We start from the raw sequence: 16913 nt of genomic DNA, 5'->3' as shown, positions 1-16913 counted from the left end.
TACGAAGATGTGCTCCAAACTAGCTAAGTTAAACGAAGCCTACGTGAATTTGCATAGGGTCAGACACAGTCTGATACCGAAGCCAGAAGAGATAGAAAATGTGAGAATGTTAAACGTCACTGAAGACCTGAAAGAAGAGCTCTTCAAGGAGGAATTCAAGGAGAAAGAAGAATGGATGGAGAAGTACAGACTTCATAAACAGCAGAGACAGCAGCAACAGCAGCAGCATGAAACTGACAGAGGTTTGTCAACAGTTGTATCGACACCAAAGAGTTCTTCTTCTCTTTTCCGAAGAAGCAGACCTTATCCTATGATAAAGCCTGTCGTTAGAGGAGGTCGCCATCTTATAACCTAAGCGACCGCCATAGCTTCAAGTTCCAAAAAAAAAATTTCAGGGCTACCCCATACTCTCGAAAAGAAATAACATTACATTGCCTATGATATATTAGTCAGTTAGAAGAAAAAATACAGAAGTGAGTCTATCAACACATGATTTCTTTATCTTGGTTAGAAAGTGCGACTCTAAGTCCTTCGTTTCCGTCGCTTATCAAAATTTTAAAAATAGTAATGTTCTGTAAAAAAGTGAGTGAGTGTTTCTTTTAGGTTTGTGCGTTTTTTTGTTTTTTTTTTGTTGGTGATAATATTGATAATGTAAGTTCGGGTACAACGAAATTAAAAGAATTAGGCCCTGAACTCGGTGTGGAGGGAATAAATATACGCAACAGTAGCGGGAGCAAGAAATGCAGACCTAGCCAGTTAGAACTCCACCCACCTCGAGAACACAAATAACATCTAGTCAACAGCCGACTATACCTAACAAACAACCTGCCCCGGAAAGAGTGGTGGCAAAACAAAGGGCCAATTATGTTAGACAAACGGTATGGCAAACTCAAATGTAATTATCGGAGGCACTACGTTCTTTTCTGGGGCCCCGAGTGGTCGAGTGGTCTAAAGCGCTCTCCGTTACGGATCACTGTCATCTCACCTTTGTCTGCGTGGGTTCGAGTCTCGGATTCGGCTAATGTGGGTATGTGAGAAAGCTTGCCAGTAGCTTCTCGTGGGTCGGTGGTTCTTTCCGGGTTAATACTGGCCGCCATGTACAGCCTATCGCGTGCTGAAAAATGGCGTTAAACCCTACAACAACAACAACGTTCTTTTCTCTCTCCGATACTACAGGCAATCTCAGCTGAAAGAACAACCACAACGACAATAACAGCGACAGACACCATAGCAGCGGATTTGAAACTATCTACCTCAACTAAAGAATTAGTATCAGAACCAGAAGAGGAAATTGAGGCGGTTGAGGAGGAGGAGGGGGACGCTGACCCTCGTTGAGAAGTACACCGTAATGGGACTAGATCAAGCATTGTATGACGTCAACAAAGCAGGGTAGTTTATTAGAGCCATACAATACGTTGCCTACAAATCTCTAGACACCTTTAAACCAAGACCTTCTCAATGGGGATTAGGGTCAGAGTTCTTCCCCAATTCTACAGACAAACCTACACTGGATACCCCCTCAGTCAACTGGTAGAAGCCGCTGCTTACATTGCCGCCCATCATGGCTACGCATTTCCTGATATCAAGAATCATGAGACTAGGAGTGCGGGAAAGAACGTGAAAGCAAAAGAGAGACGTGTTACCTTCTAACAGAAATTTTTTTTTTAGGGCTCCAAAAGATTGCTTTTTATTAACTAGGGAACCATATTTGGCTTGGTATCCCTCCTTGATTAAACTATTCTCGAAACAAACTTGACCCATTGGAACACCGCAACAAACTTAACTTTTTAAACCTAACAGTGACCAAACTGGTATATGTCTCTTAGACATAATAATTTAAATAAGATCAGTATGGCTATTTTTATGTACACTAAGTACTAATATTAGATAGATATGTTAGGAAGTAGGCATTTTAACAGACTCGTTAGATTTGAACTAATTGCACAAGTGGTTATCACATTATTGGTACTTTTTACTGTCCATTAGCAAAAACGGGACTTGATTTAAAATAAGTACGGGCTAGCGTTTTGTATGTCCAATTTTAACCATTTTCAAAAACACGCACACACTTGCATCTTGACCAGAAATATGTAAATCTTGTTTTGTGGATAAGTCACAGACAAGTCCAAGTCCATAGGTGGTTATGAACGTTAGGAATATCCCCTCATTTTTTCAGAAATATCAAAGCTTGTATGTGCATTTTCCCTTTTCCACTCTATATTAGTGCTTAGATTTGTTCCAAAAAAAAAGAAAAAAGAAACGAAACAATTTTGAAGAAAAAAAAACAACTGAATTTTGAATTCAGGTTTCTCTCCGTTTATAATTTTTTTTCAAGTTGATGGTGCATGACAGAGTACATTCGCCTACCTTTCCAAGGTGAGAGCCATTTGTTCACCTGTCACTGCCTTTGTTAAATTCGGTTTCATTGGTTAGTTATCGTTAATCTTTAATTTTTTGATGCATTTTTTTTTGATAGAAGATTTAAGGCTTTCTAGTGTTGTAACGGTATTTATGTTGTTTAGTCTGTTGATGAAATTATCTATAGCAAAGTGCTTAAGATTTTTTCAGGTTTTTTATTATTTCAAGCCCTACAAAAGGAGACCAAGTTTGTCTTCAAAGAGGATTGAAGCTCTAAATTACACGGGCGTGAAGGAAAACATCGTTATGTTCATTCTAATCATGCTTACCGTATCTCTTTGTGTTTTAGAGGTCATATTTCTTCTTAAGTAAATACACGCATCAATAGACAGACAGATTGGGTCATCATCCTTGAGTTTCACTGTACTTTCGGTTCTTTACTTCATACAAACCCCAAATTTATTAGTTTGAAAAAATAAAAAAGATAACATGCCCCTCAATACAGTAACACATCTGTTCTGACTCTACCGATGTGAATGTGAGTGTTTATGTTAAAATGTTTAAGTGAGATATAAAAAAAATGGTCAGCTTGAAAACGCGAACCAATACTGTGACGCTCAGCATTTTGATGTGGTAAGAAGAAATGGCACAACACACACAAAGAGGGCTTGTAAGTTCACATTTCAGTCTGTCTTCACTGTAATGGTAACAACGCAAGAACATAGGGATTATTATGCCACACAGTCCTAGAACAAAACAATGCATCACCCGTTGTAAACCATTTCATTGGCTATACTTATTTTCTTACCGCGTTCACTTCGAATTGACTTGAGTAGCTATTCGGACAGTGACGAGAATGGCCATGCTTTACTGGGTCTATCCTATAGGCGATTTATATAAAAAAATATTTTAAAAAATTAAACTAATGCACGAACAATGGTTCCATGGGCGATCCCATGGAAATTGTGTCCGTCTTATTACAAAATACATCAACATTTAATTTAACCGTGCAGATCGCTAGAACAAACCTCTGATCATATACATTTTGAAAAGTGTTGTGTGACACAGATCGCCATTGTCGCTTGGTGTCTGCTTTCTTCTTCGAAAAGAGATCGTTTCGTCTTGACTATAAAAATTTAATTCGACTAAGTTTTACGCACTACTTGAACTCATACATTTCACGTTCTAGGTGTAAGCCGTCGTTCTCAGTGTTCTGGAAGTTCGTTTTTGCGTTTCTCAGATGTGATGCTATTTTTTATGGACCGAACGAAATTTCTTTTGGCGTGAATCAGGACTCGTGGTTTTGTGGCATAAATGGAGAGCATTGATGAAAGCTCAGTTATGTGATCTTCGAAATCGCTGACACGGATCTGAGCTAACACTTCAGGTTTTGTGTGAGGCGATACGGTACATCATTGCCTTTTACTTCCTCAATGAAATCGTTTCATCTTATTGCAAAATTACATTTGACTAGGTTTCATACGCAGCAGGTCCCTGTATATAAGGAGAGTGTCTTAGCGTCAGAGTATTCATTCCACTCTCAAACGATCAAGAAGATGGAAGAGTCAGCACAGATCGACCTGCTGGTCAACTATTTGCTAAAAGTCATACGAAAGCATAATTCACATGCGAAAGTGGCAACAAAACTTAATCTTTTGGTCGTTGATTTGATGAGAGTCATACGAAAGTGAGTGCTAATGAAGTTTGCTATATCTGCAAAGGTAAATGGGTATTTGTCTCCAAAATACCTGCTTCGTCTAAGAATGAGAGACAAAAGTCAAGATACCTAATATCGTTGTCAGGAGAAAGGACACTGGAATTCAGAGTGCCCTACGAGAAAAGAGAAGAAACAGAAACAAGACGAAACAGAGAAGAGGGTTTCAGAAGAAGAAGAAATTGAAGATGATGAAGAACTTGTGCCAGTAAAGACATGGAAATGGAAAAATTGACAATGTGAGCCGATGCGTTGGCCCTGATGTGAAATTTCATACTACCTTCTAAAAGAGAATAGACCAGAAAGAAAACGTAAGTGTCTCTTGGTCTTGACATTGTATAATAAGGATGGCGTGTTTTGTTTTTACTCACACTTTATGAAATTGTGCTCTTTCACCTCTCTCTATCCCTCTGGATCATGTTTTAGTTAGAACTGAAATGGAAGGATGTTTTCCTTCACGCACGCTCTTTAGGCATGCAAGTCCGTAAACAATAGTCAGTCTATTCATCTATCATTTTGTGTCTTGATGTTTCCTAAAGCACACACTGATGCCATAAAATAACGGGTTAAATGGGTTTTGTAGTGTTGGGAGTTGGTGGGGTGGGGTGTAGGTGTTTGGCAGAGTTGGTCATTGCAGGTGAGGGCTTAGGTGCTTTCAAAAAACTTTTACTTCTTCACTCTGTGTTGATGGAATATAATGGGTTATTTTCTTCACTCTCTGTTGATAGTATATATATCAAGGGTTATTTCTTCACTCCGTGTGGATAGTGTATAATGGTTTTCTTCTTTCCTCTGTGGTGTGCGTGTGTGTGTGTGTGTGTGTGTGTGTGTGTATGTGGTGTGTGTGTGTGTTAGCGTACGTTGTGCAGATCGTATATTTGGTTGTTTTTTTTCTTCCTCGCGAGTGTGGATAGTATATTTGGGGTTTGTATGCGTTAGCGACCTTGTGTGGATAGTATATTTGGGGTTTGTATGCGTTCGCGTACGTTTGTGTGGATAGTTTATTTGGGGTTTGTATTATCTCCCCTCTGTGTTGATAGTATATTTGGCGTTTGTTTTTTCCTCTTCCCTCTGTGTGTGTGTGCGTGTGTCTGCGCGCGTGTGTGTGTGTGTGTGTGTGTGTGTGTGTGTTGGTTTATGTTTGTCCCTATAAAACTCACTTTGTCCCTATCAGATACACGCTACCTACCTACCTACAGTAGCGCGTATTCAGGTCAGCCACTTGCAACACTGTTGCCATTTATCCCCTAGTGTTCAGTACAGTGACGTCACTGACGCTGGAAATTTTGAGACTATAAATATCGACTTGGGGATTTCCACATTTTGTAGCTATACATATATACTAGAATTCATAAACAGGAACGTCACTCAAGCTGAGGCTATAAAAAGATAGTGGGATTTTCCAAAGGAATAACCCACAAGTTGGAGCTATAAATAGATAGTGGGATTTCATAGGAATTTCAGCTGATTATAGATACATAGGTATTTATCCACGATCGTCACACAAGTTGATATTGTAAGTAGTTACTAATTTTATCCATTTTATAGTGTGTGTGTGTGTGTGTGTGTGTGTGTGTGTGTGTTCGCGTACGTTGCGTAGATCGTATATTTGGTTGTTTTTTTCTCTTCCTCCCGAGTGTGGATAGTATATTTGCGGTTTGTATGCGTTAGCGACCTTGTGTGGATAGTATATTTGGGGTTTGTATGCGTTCGCGTACGTTTGTGAGGATAGTTTATTTGGGGTTTGTATTATCTCCCCTCTGTGTTGATAGTATATTTGGGGTTTGTTTTTTCCTCTTCCCTCTGTGTGTGTGTGTGTGTGTGTGTGTGTGTGTGTGTGTGTGTGCGTGTGTCTGCGCGCGTATGTTGTGTGTATGTGTGTGTGTGTGTATTGGTCTCTGTTTGTCCCTATAAACTCACTTTATCCCTATCAGATACACTCTACCTACCTGCCTACAGTAGCGCGTATTCAGGTCAGCCTCTTGCAACACTGTTGCCATTTATCCCCTAGTGTTCAGTACAGTGACGTCACTGACGCTGGAAATTTTGAGACTATAAATAACCCACAAGTTGGAGCTATAAATAGATAGTGGGATTTCATAGGAATTTCAGCTGATTATAGATATATAGGTATTTATCCACGATCGTCACACAAGTTGATATTGTTAGTAGTTACTAATTTTGTCCATTTTAGTCTAAACCATTGTAACTTAATTTTCGGGGATATGTTTATTTTCCTTTAAATTCTGGGACAATTTCGTCATTTTAGCGTTACTTTTAGTCACATCCATTTTGTCGTTGAGCATTTCCTTGATTATAGCTATTTATAGCATCATTACAATTATGCAAATTTTTGAACACCCCAGCAAGATTTCAGGTCTTGGTAATGCTTTATATATAAATCTCACGCTTGTACTAGTGTATGTATGTTTCTGTCTCTGTTGTGTTTGACCCTCTACCATCATTGTCCCTAGACAATCCCACCATGTTCAATTCCCCTTGACGCTATACAGACCCACCATGTTCAATTTCCATATGTTAAATTCCCCTTGACGCTAGACAGTCCCACGATTTATTCCCATGTTCAATTGCCCTTGACGCTAGACAGTCCCACGATTTATTCCCATGTTAAATTCCCCTTGATGCTAGAGTGGCCCACGATTTTTCTCCATGTTAAATTCCCCTTGACGCTAGAGTGACCCACGATTTTTCTCCAAGTTAATTTTCCCTTGACGCCAGAGTGACCCAGGGTGGGTCTGTAATGCTAATTCCCATTGACGCTAGGGTGACCCTATTCACTAATATTTAGTCATTTTAATTTCAGCAAAATTGCATTAGGGCATATATTTAATTTTCTGTTTTAACATAGTCATCCAAAAAAAAAAGTAACGCTTCATTTCTTTTTTAGGGCAAAATGATCATCAGAAAACAGCCGGAATGCTTCATTTTTACTCTGAGTGACCAAGAAAAAATGGCCATTCATACAGATGCCGGAATGACAGCTTTAGAAGTTAATATCAATACTTTTGTTAAGAATATTTTGTTGTCACTATCACTATTTTCTTTTCTTGCATATATTTATGTAAATCATACATGTCTGATTGGCAGCTATCTTGTCATCAAGTTCTAGTTATATAACACGATAGTTTTATGTTAATACGTTCCAGAGTTTCAATCTTGGCAGCAAGTTCTAGTTGTATAACACGATAGTTTTATGCTAAAACGTTCCAGAGTTTCAATATTGGCAGCAGGTTCTAGTTGTATAACACGGTCGCTTTATGTTAAAACGTTTCAATCTTGGCAGCAAGTTCTAGTTGTATAACACGATCGCTTGATGTTAAAACGTTCCAATCTTGGCAGCAAGTTCTAGTTGTATAACACGATAGTTCTATGTTAAAACGTTCCAGAGATTCAAGTTAGACGAATAGATTTTCAGAACGATGCGTTCACCAATAACGTTGCATTATTCAGAACATCCGCTTGGAACTTGTCGTGCGATTACATTGTAATCTACACTATAACTGGCTGTCCGCCATTTCAATGCTATTTTATGGGAGTTAGCTCGATTACCTGCTAATGTAATGATAAGGACGCTCCCGGTAGGGAAGACACAGCTATTTCCTGCTAAGGTTTTAAATTAAGGAGTGTAAATCACTGCCCCAGTCTCAATTCGAGTCTAGTTCCGGATTACGAAAACGGACAAAGGATATACGTGCAAACTCCAATGTGTCATAATTTATAATACGTAACTTCTTGGCATAATTATTTACCGATAAAAGTTTATGAGACGAAGGCCAACATCTGTAATAACATCATGTTATTTCAGTTCATGCATTATAAAACTTTATGTTTTAGTTTTGTCGGTGCAGCTAGAAGTCTTATCAGATTACGCCATCTTATCACAATAACCCCCGTTTAAAAAGCAGGTACAGGACATCAAAAACGACACTATATTGCCAGATTATATAAATGTTTCTGTTCAACTATTAATGTTATTTCCATGCTTTAACATTCCTTATTTAGTTTTTTCAAAGGGTAGTATGATAATAGGAATTTCACACTCTTGTTACTATATAGGTCAAAGTCTCCTGAACCCATGACTTTGTTCTCGCTTCACACGCTCATGCATGTGAGTCTGCGTGAGCCAACCAAGCAAATTTACTATCAAGAGTCCACTCTAGAGGATAGTCGAGTGGCGTATTAGACTTCAATATAGACCTGTAACCAAACAAACCCTCCAGTATCATGCAGCTACACAATTCTTTGAGATTGTAACACAAACTGCGTGAACAAATGAAGTACAAACACTTTTAAAAATTCGAAAAAATACAAGTGTAAATACTTATTCAAGTACAAAAACAGTTATAACGTGAAAATCAAACGCAAAGACAAATACAAACATGATTACTTATAACGATCATGATTTCCATCAATGCTAGGGAGGCGGATAAGTCAACCGACACGGCATAATCGGTGCACCGGTGGTCATAGAGTTGCCTTATTATATCCGTCCTTCGTCATATTCACCAAACAATTCTTCTGTTACATTTTTACCTCCTCTTGTTCATTGTTGTCCAATAAAATATTCTATGAATTTTGTATTAAATCACCCGCCTACAGTTGCAAGCATAAAAACTTCTAGCAGATTTTGTAATGGTATCATAATACGTTCGTCGGTCGCTGATAGTTGTGTACTTTTATTCAATCTGTCTTCCCAACGCTGAATCCATCTATTATTATATCAAGATCATCAGTTTTGGGACCTTGCTCTATCTTGTCGACATCATATATTCTCATTGATTTAAGATAAGATGTGATGTGTGTGTGTGGGTGGGTGGGTTGGTCTGTACGTGTGTGTGTCAGTGTGTGTGGTTTGGATCTTAACGTAGCTTTAACAATTTTTCAGTTGTATTGCTACGATGTCTGCAATTTGGCAGTTTATAGTGATGTCTAGCACTGGGGCATCATGCCGCAGACATGCGGAGTGAGGCAGATGTTAGTACCATCTTTGTAAGTCTATGTTGTCGACATCAGATAGTTTCATTGACTTATGATGTTATGTAATTTGGATCTTTAACGTAGGTGTAACAATTTTTGAGTCATATCGCTACGATATCTGCAATGTGGCAGTTTATAGTGATGTCTAGCACTGGGGCATCATGTCGCAGACATGTAGCATGATGTCTCACCCAGTCATATTATCCTGATACCAGGCCGACCAGTCCTAACACTAACCTCTTAATGCTGAGCGCCAAGCGAGAGAGCTGTTAGTACCATTTGTATAAGTCTTACTGTCAATTTTGCGCTGTATATTGTTTTTTAAATTATTTGAGGTTGAAGGTCTATTTTTATTCTTGGTACTATTATACCTTTTATGATTTAAATGGTGGAGTGTGTGTGTGTGTGTGTGTGTGTGTGTGTGTGTGTGTGATTTGGATTTTTAACGTAGCTTTAACAATTTTTCAGTCATATCGCTACGATCTCTGCAATGTGACGGTCTACAGTGATGTCTAGCACTGGGGCATCATGCCGTAGACATGCCAAGCGAGGCAGATGTTAGTATCATTTTTGTAAGTCTTTGGTATGACTAGACAGGGGATCGATCCCACGATCTTCCGCATCCGAGACGGATGCTCTAACCTCTAGGCCACCGGAGCGGTTTTAAATGGTGGATGTGAGCTTTCTGCGAACGTTGTCCTTGATAACTTCATCTGTGCGAAGAGTTATCAATGACTTTACATTTCGGTCAACAATGTCGAACTCACCCAGGGTAATCGTTTTTATTTACGAAGGCCTAGGAAATTGCGATGAGACTATTCTGTGGTGCGAGAAGTTCAGAATAGACACGTATTTACGAATACCACAGAAACGGCCCTGTTTAACCAGCACCTACAGTCACACCGGTTAATATTGTCATGTCTCCATAATAGTTGCTTTATTCTTGGTTCCCTTCACACCAAAGCTATCGGTAAATTCCACTTTATCGTTGTATAAGCAGACTCAGGATTAGTACTTAGTATTTTCCTTTCTGTTTTGAGCTGTTAGCAACTGGGTATTTACACGTGTTAATGCTATAACACTATATGGTCTCAAGTTGGCATTGAAACCTCAATTTGGTCCCAACTGTCCAGTTCTGTTTGGCTCTGAAAAGATTGTATTTCAGTATAATTCCTAATTTTATGAACTGAATGCGTTTTCTGCATATTGATTGGATGTAAACGGTCACGTGATACTGTACTGGAATTTTTTACATATCGATAAATTATGCGGACTACCTTTGGTTCCATGTTTCCATGTCATCTGATGTGAAGTTTTTTGTATATCAACCCATTACATCCTAATAATAACAAAAAACCACCCCCACTCTCCTGTCTTTTCCAATCAAATTTTACAACCCACAGATTAAAGTGGACCATCATAAGTTAAAACAATGTAATTGCATAGACCTTACTGCATTCCACTACTTATTTCTTATGTTGACGAAGGCGTGTGATAGGCTTTACCAGCCAGTCTTTGGAAATTATTACATTTCACCTCGACAATATGTTACAGCGGCGGTTATTAGAGCAGGGATCTCACTAAACAATTTTTATTTTGAAAGATCGAAATGTAAGAACAACGTTGTAATAACAACACGTGCTATGAGCAAGCGTAATGTGCGGAAAAAAGGAATATCATGGTTTAACCGCAACAACCATTTCTTATCTATAAAACTAATGATCATGATAATATATCCCTGGCATGACCCGCTGTGGCTTTGTATCCTATGTTACTGTATAAAGGATCAACGAATCATGGCTAGCGAAGATCGGGCTATGTGTTATATCACAGTTAATAGGCTAATGAAAGAACACTTCCACCTATATAAAAGTGAATGTTTTGTTGATGAAATGTGCTGATCTGATGCTAGGAAGAAAATTGGAATTATTAGGAATAAATGACCATGGTTGGGTATTAATCGAGATCTAAATTTTGCCTAAACAATCACATAGATACCATCGGCTAAAAATCCACTTTCGGATTGCAAACATCTCGTACGACATTCACGGAGATCGCTGTGAACCGCGATGAAGTTGCAGTCGACCCTGGGAAGCTTTGTGACGTCTGTCAGAATACTCGGTCATGACATCCCTTGAGGTTTTTCGGTTGTCATTAAATAAATCGCATGGTTACTAAACTGATTTATTCAAACCAGCGCGATATTTCTGAGGTTCATTAGTCAAGTAAATCTTGCGGGAACTTTATTTGTCTTTGGTGATCTCTGCGAACATATTCCTCAACTCATACAACGAGAAAGAACGGCACAACATATACAATGACCATGCACTTCAATGCCATGAAACATCAACATCATGTTGCAGTTCTTCCAAATTAATTTCGGCACGTGCGCTTAACTTTGCGTTACATATATCACGTTTCTAATTGTGTCAGCTTCGGGTAAGTATTTTGGATTAGATGTCTTGGTGTACAGGCATCACTTCATCGCTCACAACAAGAGTATTTACGCTTGAATCAAGGTCGTCAATGACAGGAGCTTCATCAGTAGTGCAAAAGAAATCAGTGGTAGATTATGACGACGTCTTTGACAAGTGAAACTCTTCCGTAAAATCTCTGAACACATATTAACATAGCTGGTAGTCCGCCGACGGGATAATTTTGTACAGGCGATTGTTGTATAATACAATCATGCCCACATATTGTGTGTGACGTGGCACAAAAATACTCACTGCAACCCCACCTATAGTTACAAAAAATGCTCGAGCTTCATTCACTGGATCATGTTCATAACGTTTATTTTCATTGGTGGACCCAGTGGACGCATACACGGTTTAAAACAAACCACTGACACTGTTGGCTCAATATCCTGGTCAATAACATACTCTTGGATAAGATTACTGTTTACCTCGAACATACCTATATATACGACGAGATTCTAGCAACAAATTAAAGACTGGAGAAACACATATAAATCATCTCGAGGCTGCAACACGATTTCACCTATAAAGCTTCAAGTGATATCCGTGAACGCCAAAGTGATGGTATAGATATCATTCATGGCTCAAGCGCTAGTAATCCTATATTGAGATAAATATGCCAGATGGATCATCAGAGGAGGTGTGAAGACTAAGATTCTCACTGAAGCTAAAACAGTAATGTACGGAAACAAGTCCCGATCTACTTGGGTAAATGCGAAGCTGCCGTAGAAAAATTATCGCGTGTGGCAAAGGTCATCCATGAGCATGATTAGCCACGCAAGCACTGTAGCGCTGTTGCAAAATCAACTATTCACATCACGGAAGATTTTCCGATGACGGTTTGATGTGAGAATTCCTTAAGAACTTTGTTAGGCTGATATTTTATTTTTCTTGCATGATCGTGTATACAGACGTATGAATTAACCATCGTATATACTGCTGGCAGATAGAAGAAAGCAGTACCGCTGACATCGAAAGAGTCCGCAAGTATCGCAGATGCGCCTAAACGCATTTTTACACTTTCACCACTAGCATAACCGCAAAAGAATCTGCGGAAATAATTTATCGGACCAGGTGCTGCTTTGTTAAACAATACAATATTCTGATTCATTTTGGACATGTTTACATACATGGCGACCGGACTATTCGAAGTATTTAACAGTACTCTTACTGTGCGATTATTCGGACATCAGGACGCTCAGAAATCATTAATGAGGTCTCAGATTGCAGAGTGATATCTCGAGTGGATAACACGTATTCCCAGAAGCACTGAATAATGAAACCACACGCAATATTGTGTTAAATCCTGCTGAGGCGAGTCAACAGAAGACCGCCACTGTTTCCTACAAAATGAATTTATGGGCACGTTTATTATTAGACCTACTGGAAAAAATCTCGTTCGGTATGTCTTTTATGGGGGAGTTGGGAGGCTCGCAATGTCGTGCTACGGACCCACTTTGGTCCATTGACGTATTTTCACAATCAGATCTGATTGATACTATACAGACCTACACGCCACCGTTTGGCGTAACAAAGACCACCAAGTACAACATATGTGAGAGAGAAATTGCATTCTCGCCGACACAGAACTAACGTCAATGTTTATTGCATGACCTACCGGTGTTCATGCGCGTAAGTTGTCATTCCATGAGAGATCATAATCGCTTGGTGCAAAGCTGGGACAAACGTACTTTCGTGCTTCGGTATACACACATCCAATGTTTTTTAAACGGGTCAGATTTTCTGTGTGCATAAATTTACGTCGCTACAGCAAGCATTCCACATGTAGATAATGTTTTATATTTGTTTTCGCCAAAACAACAGGTGGGACACATTTTGCATTCTTGATGTTCTTGCCGAGTTTTGTCAAGGTTAAACACATTTTTGAGCACAGTTTTCGATGGGTTTTACCCAATCATGCATCCTTGAATATTCCTACGACTCTCATGTAGGTGTTGCTAGATAGTGAGTCATCTTCCAGATACTCATTAGTTTCATATTCATTAATAAGCAATGTCTCACCAACGTCAGTCGTACACGTTGTCTGCTATGATATGCATATTGATATCACCCTAACCGGTTTGATTTTATCATAATAATGCTCGGGCATGGGCAGTTTGGATAGGTCAAACTTGCTCCAGAACAATTAGGCTTTTGTCAGTGATAGCTTCGATTTGTTACTGTGTACTGCAATGCGTTCTCCGTCAAAAAGTTTGCGTGATTCAAACTCGGTGTCGACATCAAGGATGCAGACGTTACCTTGTTTAATGTCCCGGACAATATCAATGCCAACAAGTTTACAGGGGTACTCCATTGTTTGCCCATACTCGGAAATATTTACGAGCATAAAAAGTCCTTTTCACAATCATTTGTCTATTTTGCCATCATATTCGGGCTCATCTTGATGTGTGGAATCATTGATTCAGGCTGGCAAAACCTAATTACCCACTGGACATATTTAGAGCTCATTGTTGGCCCGTAATTGTCAATTTTCTTGAGTGTAAAACAAAAAACTTTTCACAATCATTTAACTATTTTTCCTTCGCATGAGTGCCCATCTTGATGTGTGGAATCATCCATGCAGGCTGGCAAAACCTGAGCACCCGATGGACTCGCCACAAACCCATTCCCAAACAAATATATAACTACATCTGACTCACGTTTACTACATTGTTGCTGTTTGCGGATTTGGCATCTGTTTGGTGCGTTCCGTATACTTATAATTCCGCAGTATACGGGAACACCCAAACCTACGTCACCGACAGCGCTAATTGGACCAGCATGTAATCAGTATAGCTGATGTGCAGCTCGTCTGGATACTCAATGCCAAATTAAAAGAAGCATTCGATGTCACTGTTACTATCGTGCTCATATATGCATATACTAATGTGAGTGATCCAGTGAAACTCTCGTACGGACATTGATTCCATCAGCATCCATACTTACTAAGTTGTCTGGGGTCAAGATACAGAAACTATTTGGGACAGAGGGATCGTATCTGTCCATACGCAGGATGTTGATCAATGTCAGTTAGCTGTTTTATATTTCCGGTGTAGAAAAGCACTGCAAGAGGACTAGTTTTGTATTCATGCATAGGGGGCGCTCACCAGATAATATGTACTTTTGAGAGAGTGACATATATAAGGTGAAGTCGTTCGCATTTAAAGCATGCACAGTAGAGAGAATGTTGGCATACCTCTATGCTACATTAATGTAATGTGGATGATATTTCTTTTGGATATTGTACTTTTGGAAATTTTACATGATTTAAGCACACTGCTAACTAAAATGACTGCTCCCTTGTGTTACAAAAATCAGTCTAAAGTACACTATACATAGCAGCTATTAAAATAGGGAAAATGAATTTTGCCAGACTAGACAAACCAGCTTCTGAAAGTGCAATGAATGAATTACCAAATATATAAAATGTAAAAAAAGTTATCGGCTCTTTTTTATACAATTTACCTCTGAAATTCAGGAAGTGAAAATTACCAAGTAGAGCTAGCACTTTTTTGAAAGGTGCACATTTGAAGTAAGGCCAAGCTGTATACTCTATAACCCATAGTACACCAATCAATCATACACCAAAATAAAGGGAATTAAAGATTCTTTGCATTATACCTAAGATATACAAGATCTTTTTTAAATAGCCAGTATAAGCAGTGATGAAAGCCAGGGAAATTCTTTTTCTTTAAAATCCTAACTATGCAAAATGCGAAACTGTAGAACGCCACCATAGCTGTATCGCGAAGCGTGTCTACAACATACGGTAACAGTTGTTGTTGTTGTAGGGTTTAACGCCATTTTTCAGCACACGATAGGTTATACATGGCGGCCAGTATTAATGGTGGAGGAAGAACCCTGGAAAACCCCGGAAAGAACCACCGACCCACGAGAAGCTACTGGCAAGCTTTCTCACATATCCACATTAGCCGAATCCGAGACTCGAACCCACGCAAACAGTGGTGAGATGGCAGTGATCCGCATACGGAAACAGAGGCACGCGCATACGCAGATACTGACCAAGGTAGCCGCCAAGGTTTTCTTCCAAGTAAATACAGGGACCAAACATTGTACTTATTTGTGTAGTCGTTTGCGAAAATATTTTTGTGAGACGACGACGAATGCAATGCCTCCACTTGTGGTATTTAATTTTCAGTATGCTTTACCCGGTCGCTCATGTACACATAGGGATAAACTCCTTTGCGAACTTTGAATCAAATCATTGTAGTGGGCGTAGACATGGATATGTACGTTATTCTTGACACAGACGTTATGTAAGAGTGCATTTGTATTTTCCTTTATCACGTCAGCGACGTTAACATCACAATCTGAGAAACGTATATAGTAGTTTGGTAATCGCATTTTGTTTGCTTACTTTTCTAAGTTAAAGTCTCCTACCCCAAATTAACACAGCCGCCTCATGGTAACTTTGTTTTGCGAGTTCGCACGTTCTGATAGCTATAGCAGGTGGTCTTTAAAGCGAGTTACTGTCACTTTTGTAGCAAATTTATCAACACCTAGGTATTTGGAAGTAGATCTTCGATCGACTGAAGTGAAAACTTGACTGTCAACCTCTTTGCAATTATCATGTTTAAGACCTTGATAACCTAAAAGAAAATATCCTAAACCTATCTAGTGTTCAGTGCATATTCAAAAAGATAAATTTTTTCAAACATTTCAGCGTTAATTCATTACCTATTCTCTGTATAAACAACTTCATACAACGACTAGACTTCGCGCCTGCAGAGCATAATACAAACGCAAATAAGACTTCAAGCTTGTGCAGCATAAAAAAAAAAAAAAACGTGGTACAAAAGTCTTTATATAAGACTTCGCGCTCCTGCTGCCAGCATATTACAAATGCATCACAACAGCCGTTAGATAAGACTTCGCGCCTCGACCGCATAATACAAATGCGAAGTCGATTATTACAATACTAGGGTTACCACGCAAGGAATTGTATAAAAGATTCGCATCTGTCTTGGATAAGGAATCCTGTCTGCACAACTTGTTTCTGTATCGTTTTTTATTGTCCTTTTATGTTGAAATTGCACGCAACGAAATTTCAAGTTATTAGTGTTGGATCTGCTGAATCGAAGTTAATAATTTCTATATTTCATATTATGTTATGCCATTGCTCGAAACTGAATACAACTACAAGCAGGTTTTTTGCAAGTTGATCGGAGAAATAACAAAGTGTTCACAGTGGCATTTCGAAAGAAGCAGGAGCCACCATCATAAAGTGGTTTGAAAAACCGAGAACAATCCACATTGGTGCTCTCTAGACATTTTTGAAATCCCGTTTGATTCTTATTCGGGGATCTCAGCGCCTGCATAATTTGTACATTAATATATTACAATGT

At 39.0% G+C, this 16913-nt stretch overlaps 1 protein-coding gene across 1 annotated transcript in view; it reads left to right on the top strand.

The window, feature by feature from the left end:
- Positions 1 to 16913, top strand: part of LOC149789544 (uncharacterized) — a 31388-nt gene that overhangs the window by 13625 nt on the left and 850 nt on the right. The window contains exon 3 of the mRNA XM_089973314.1: positions 6981 to 7082. Coding sequence (XP_089829440.1) covers positions 6981 to 7082 — 102 coding nt within the window. The remainder of the gene's footprint in view (positions 1 to 6980; positions 7083 to 16913) is intronic.

This window comes from Sinohyriopsis cumingii, chromosome 10 (genome assembly GCF_028554795.1).
Source record: "Sinohyriopsis cumingii isolate HCF-2022 chromosome 10, ASM2855479v2, whole genome shotgun sequence".
Taxonomy (NCBI): Eukaryota; Metazoa; Mollusca; class Bivalvia; order Unionida; family Unionidae; genus Sinohyriopsis; species Sinohyriopsis cumingii.
This window is presented reverse-complemented; position numbering and strand designations above follow the sequence as displayed.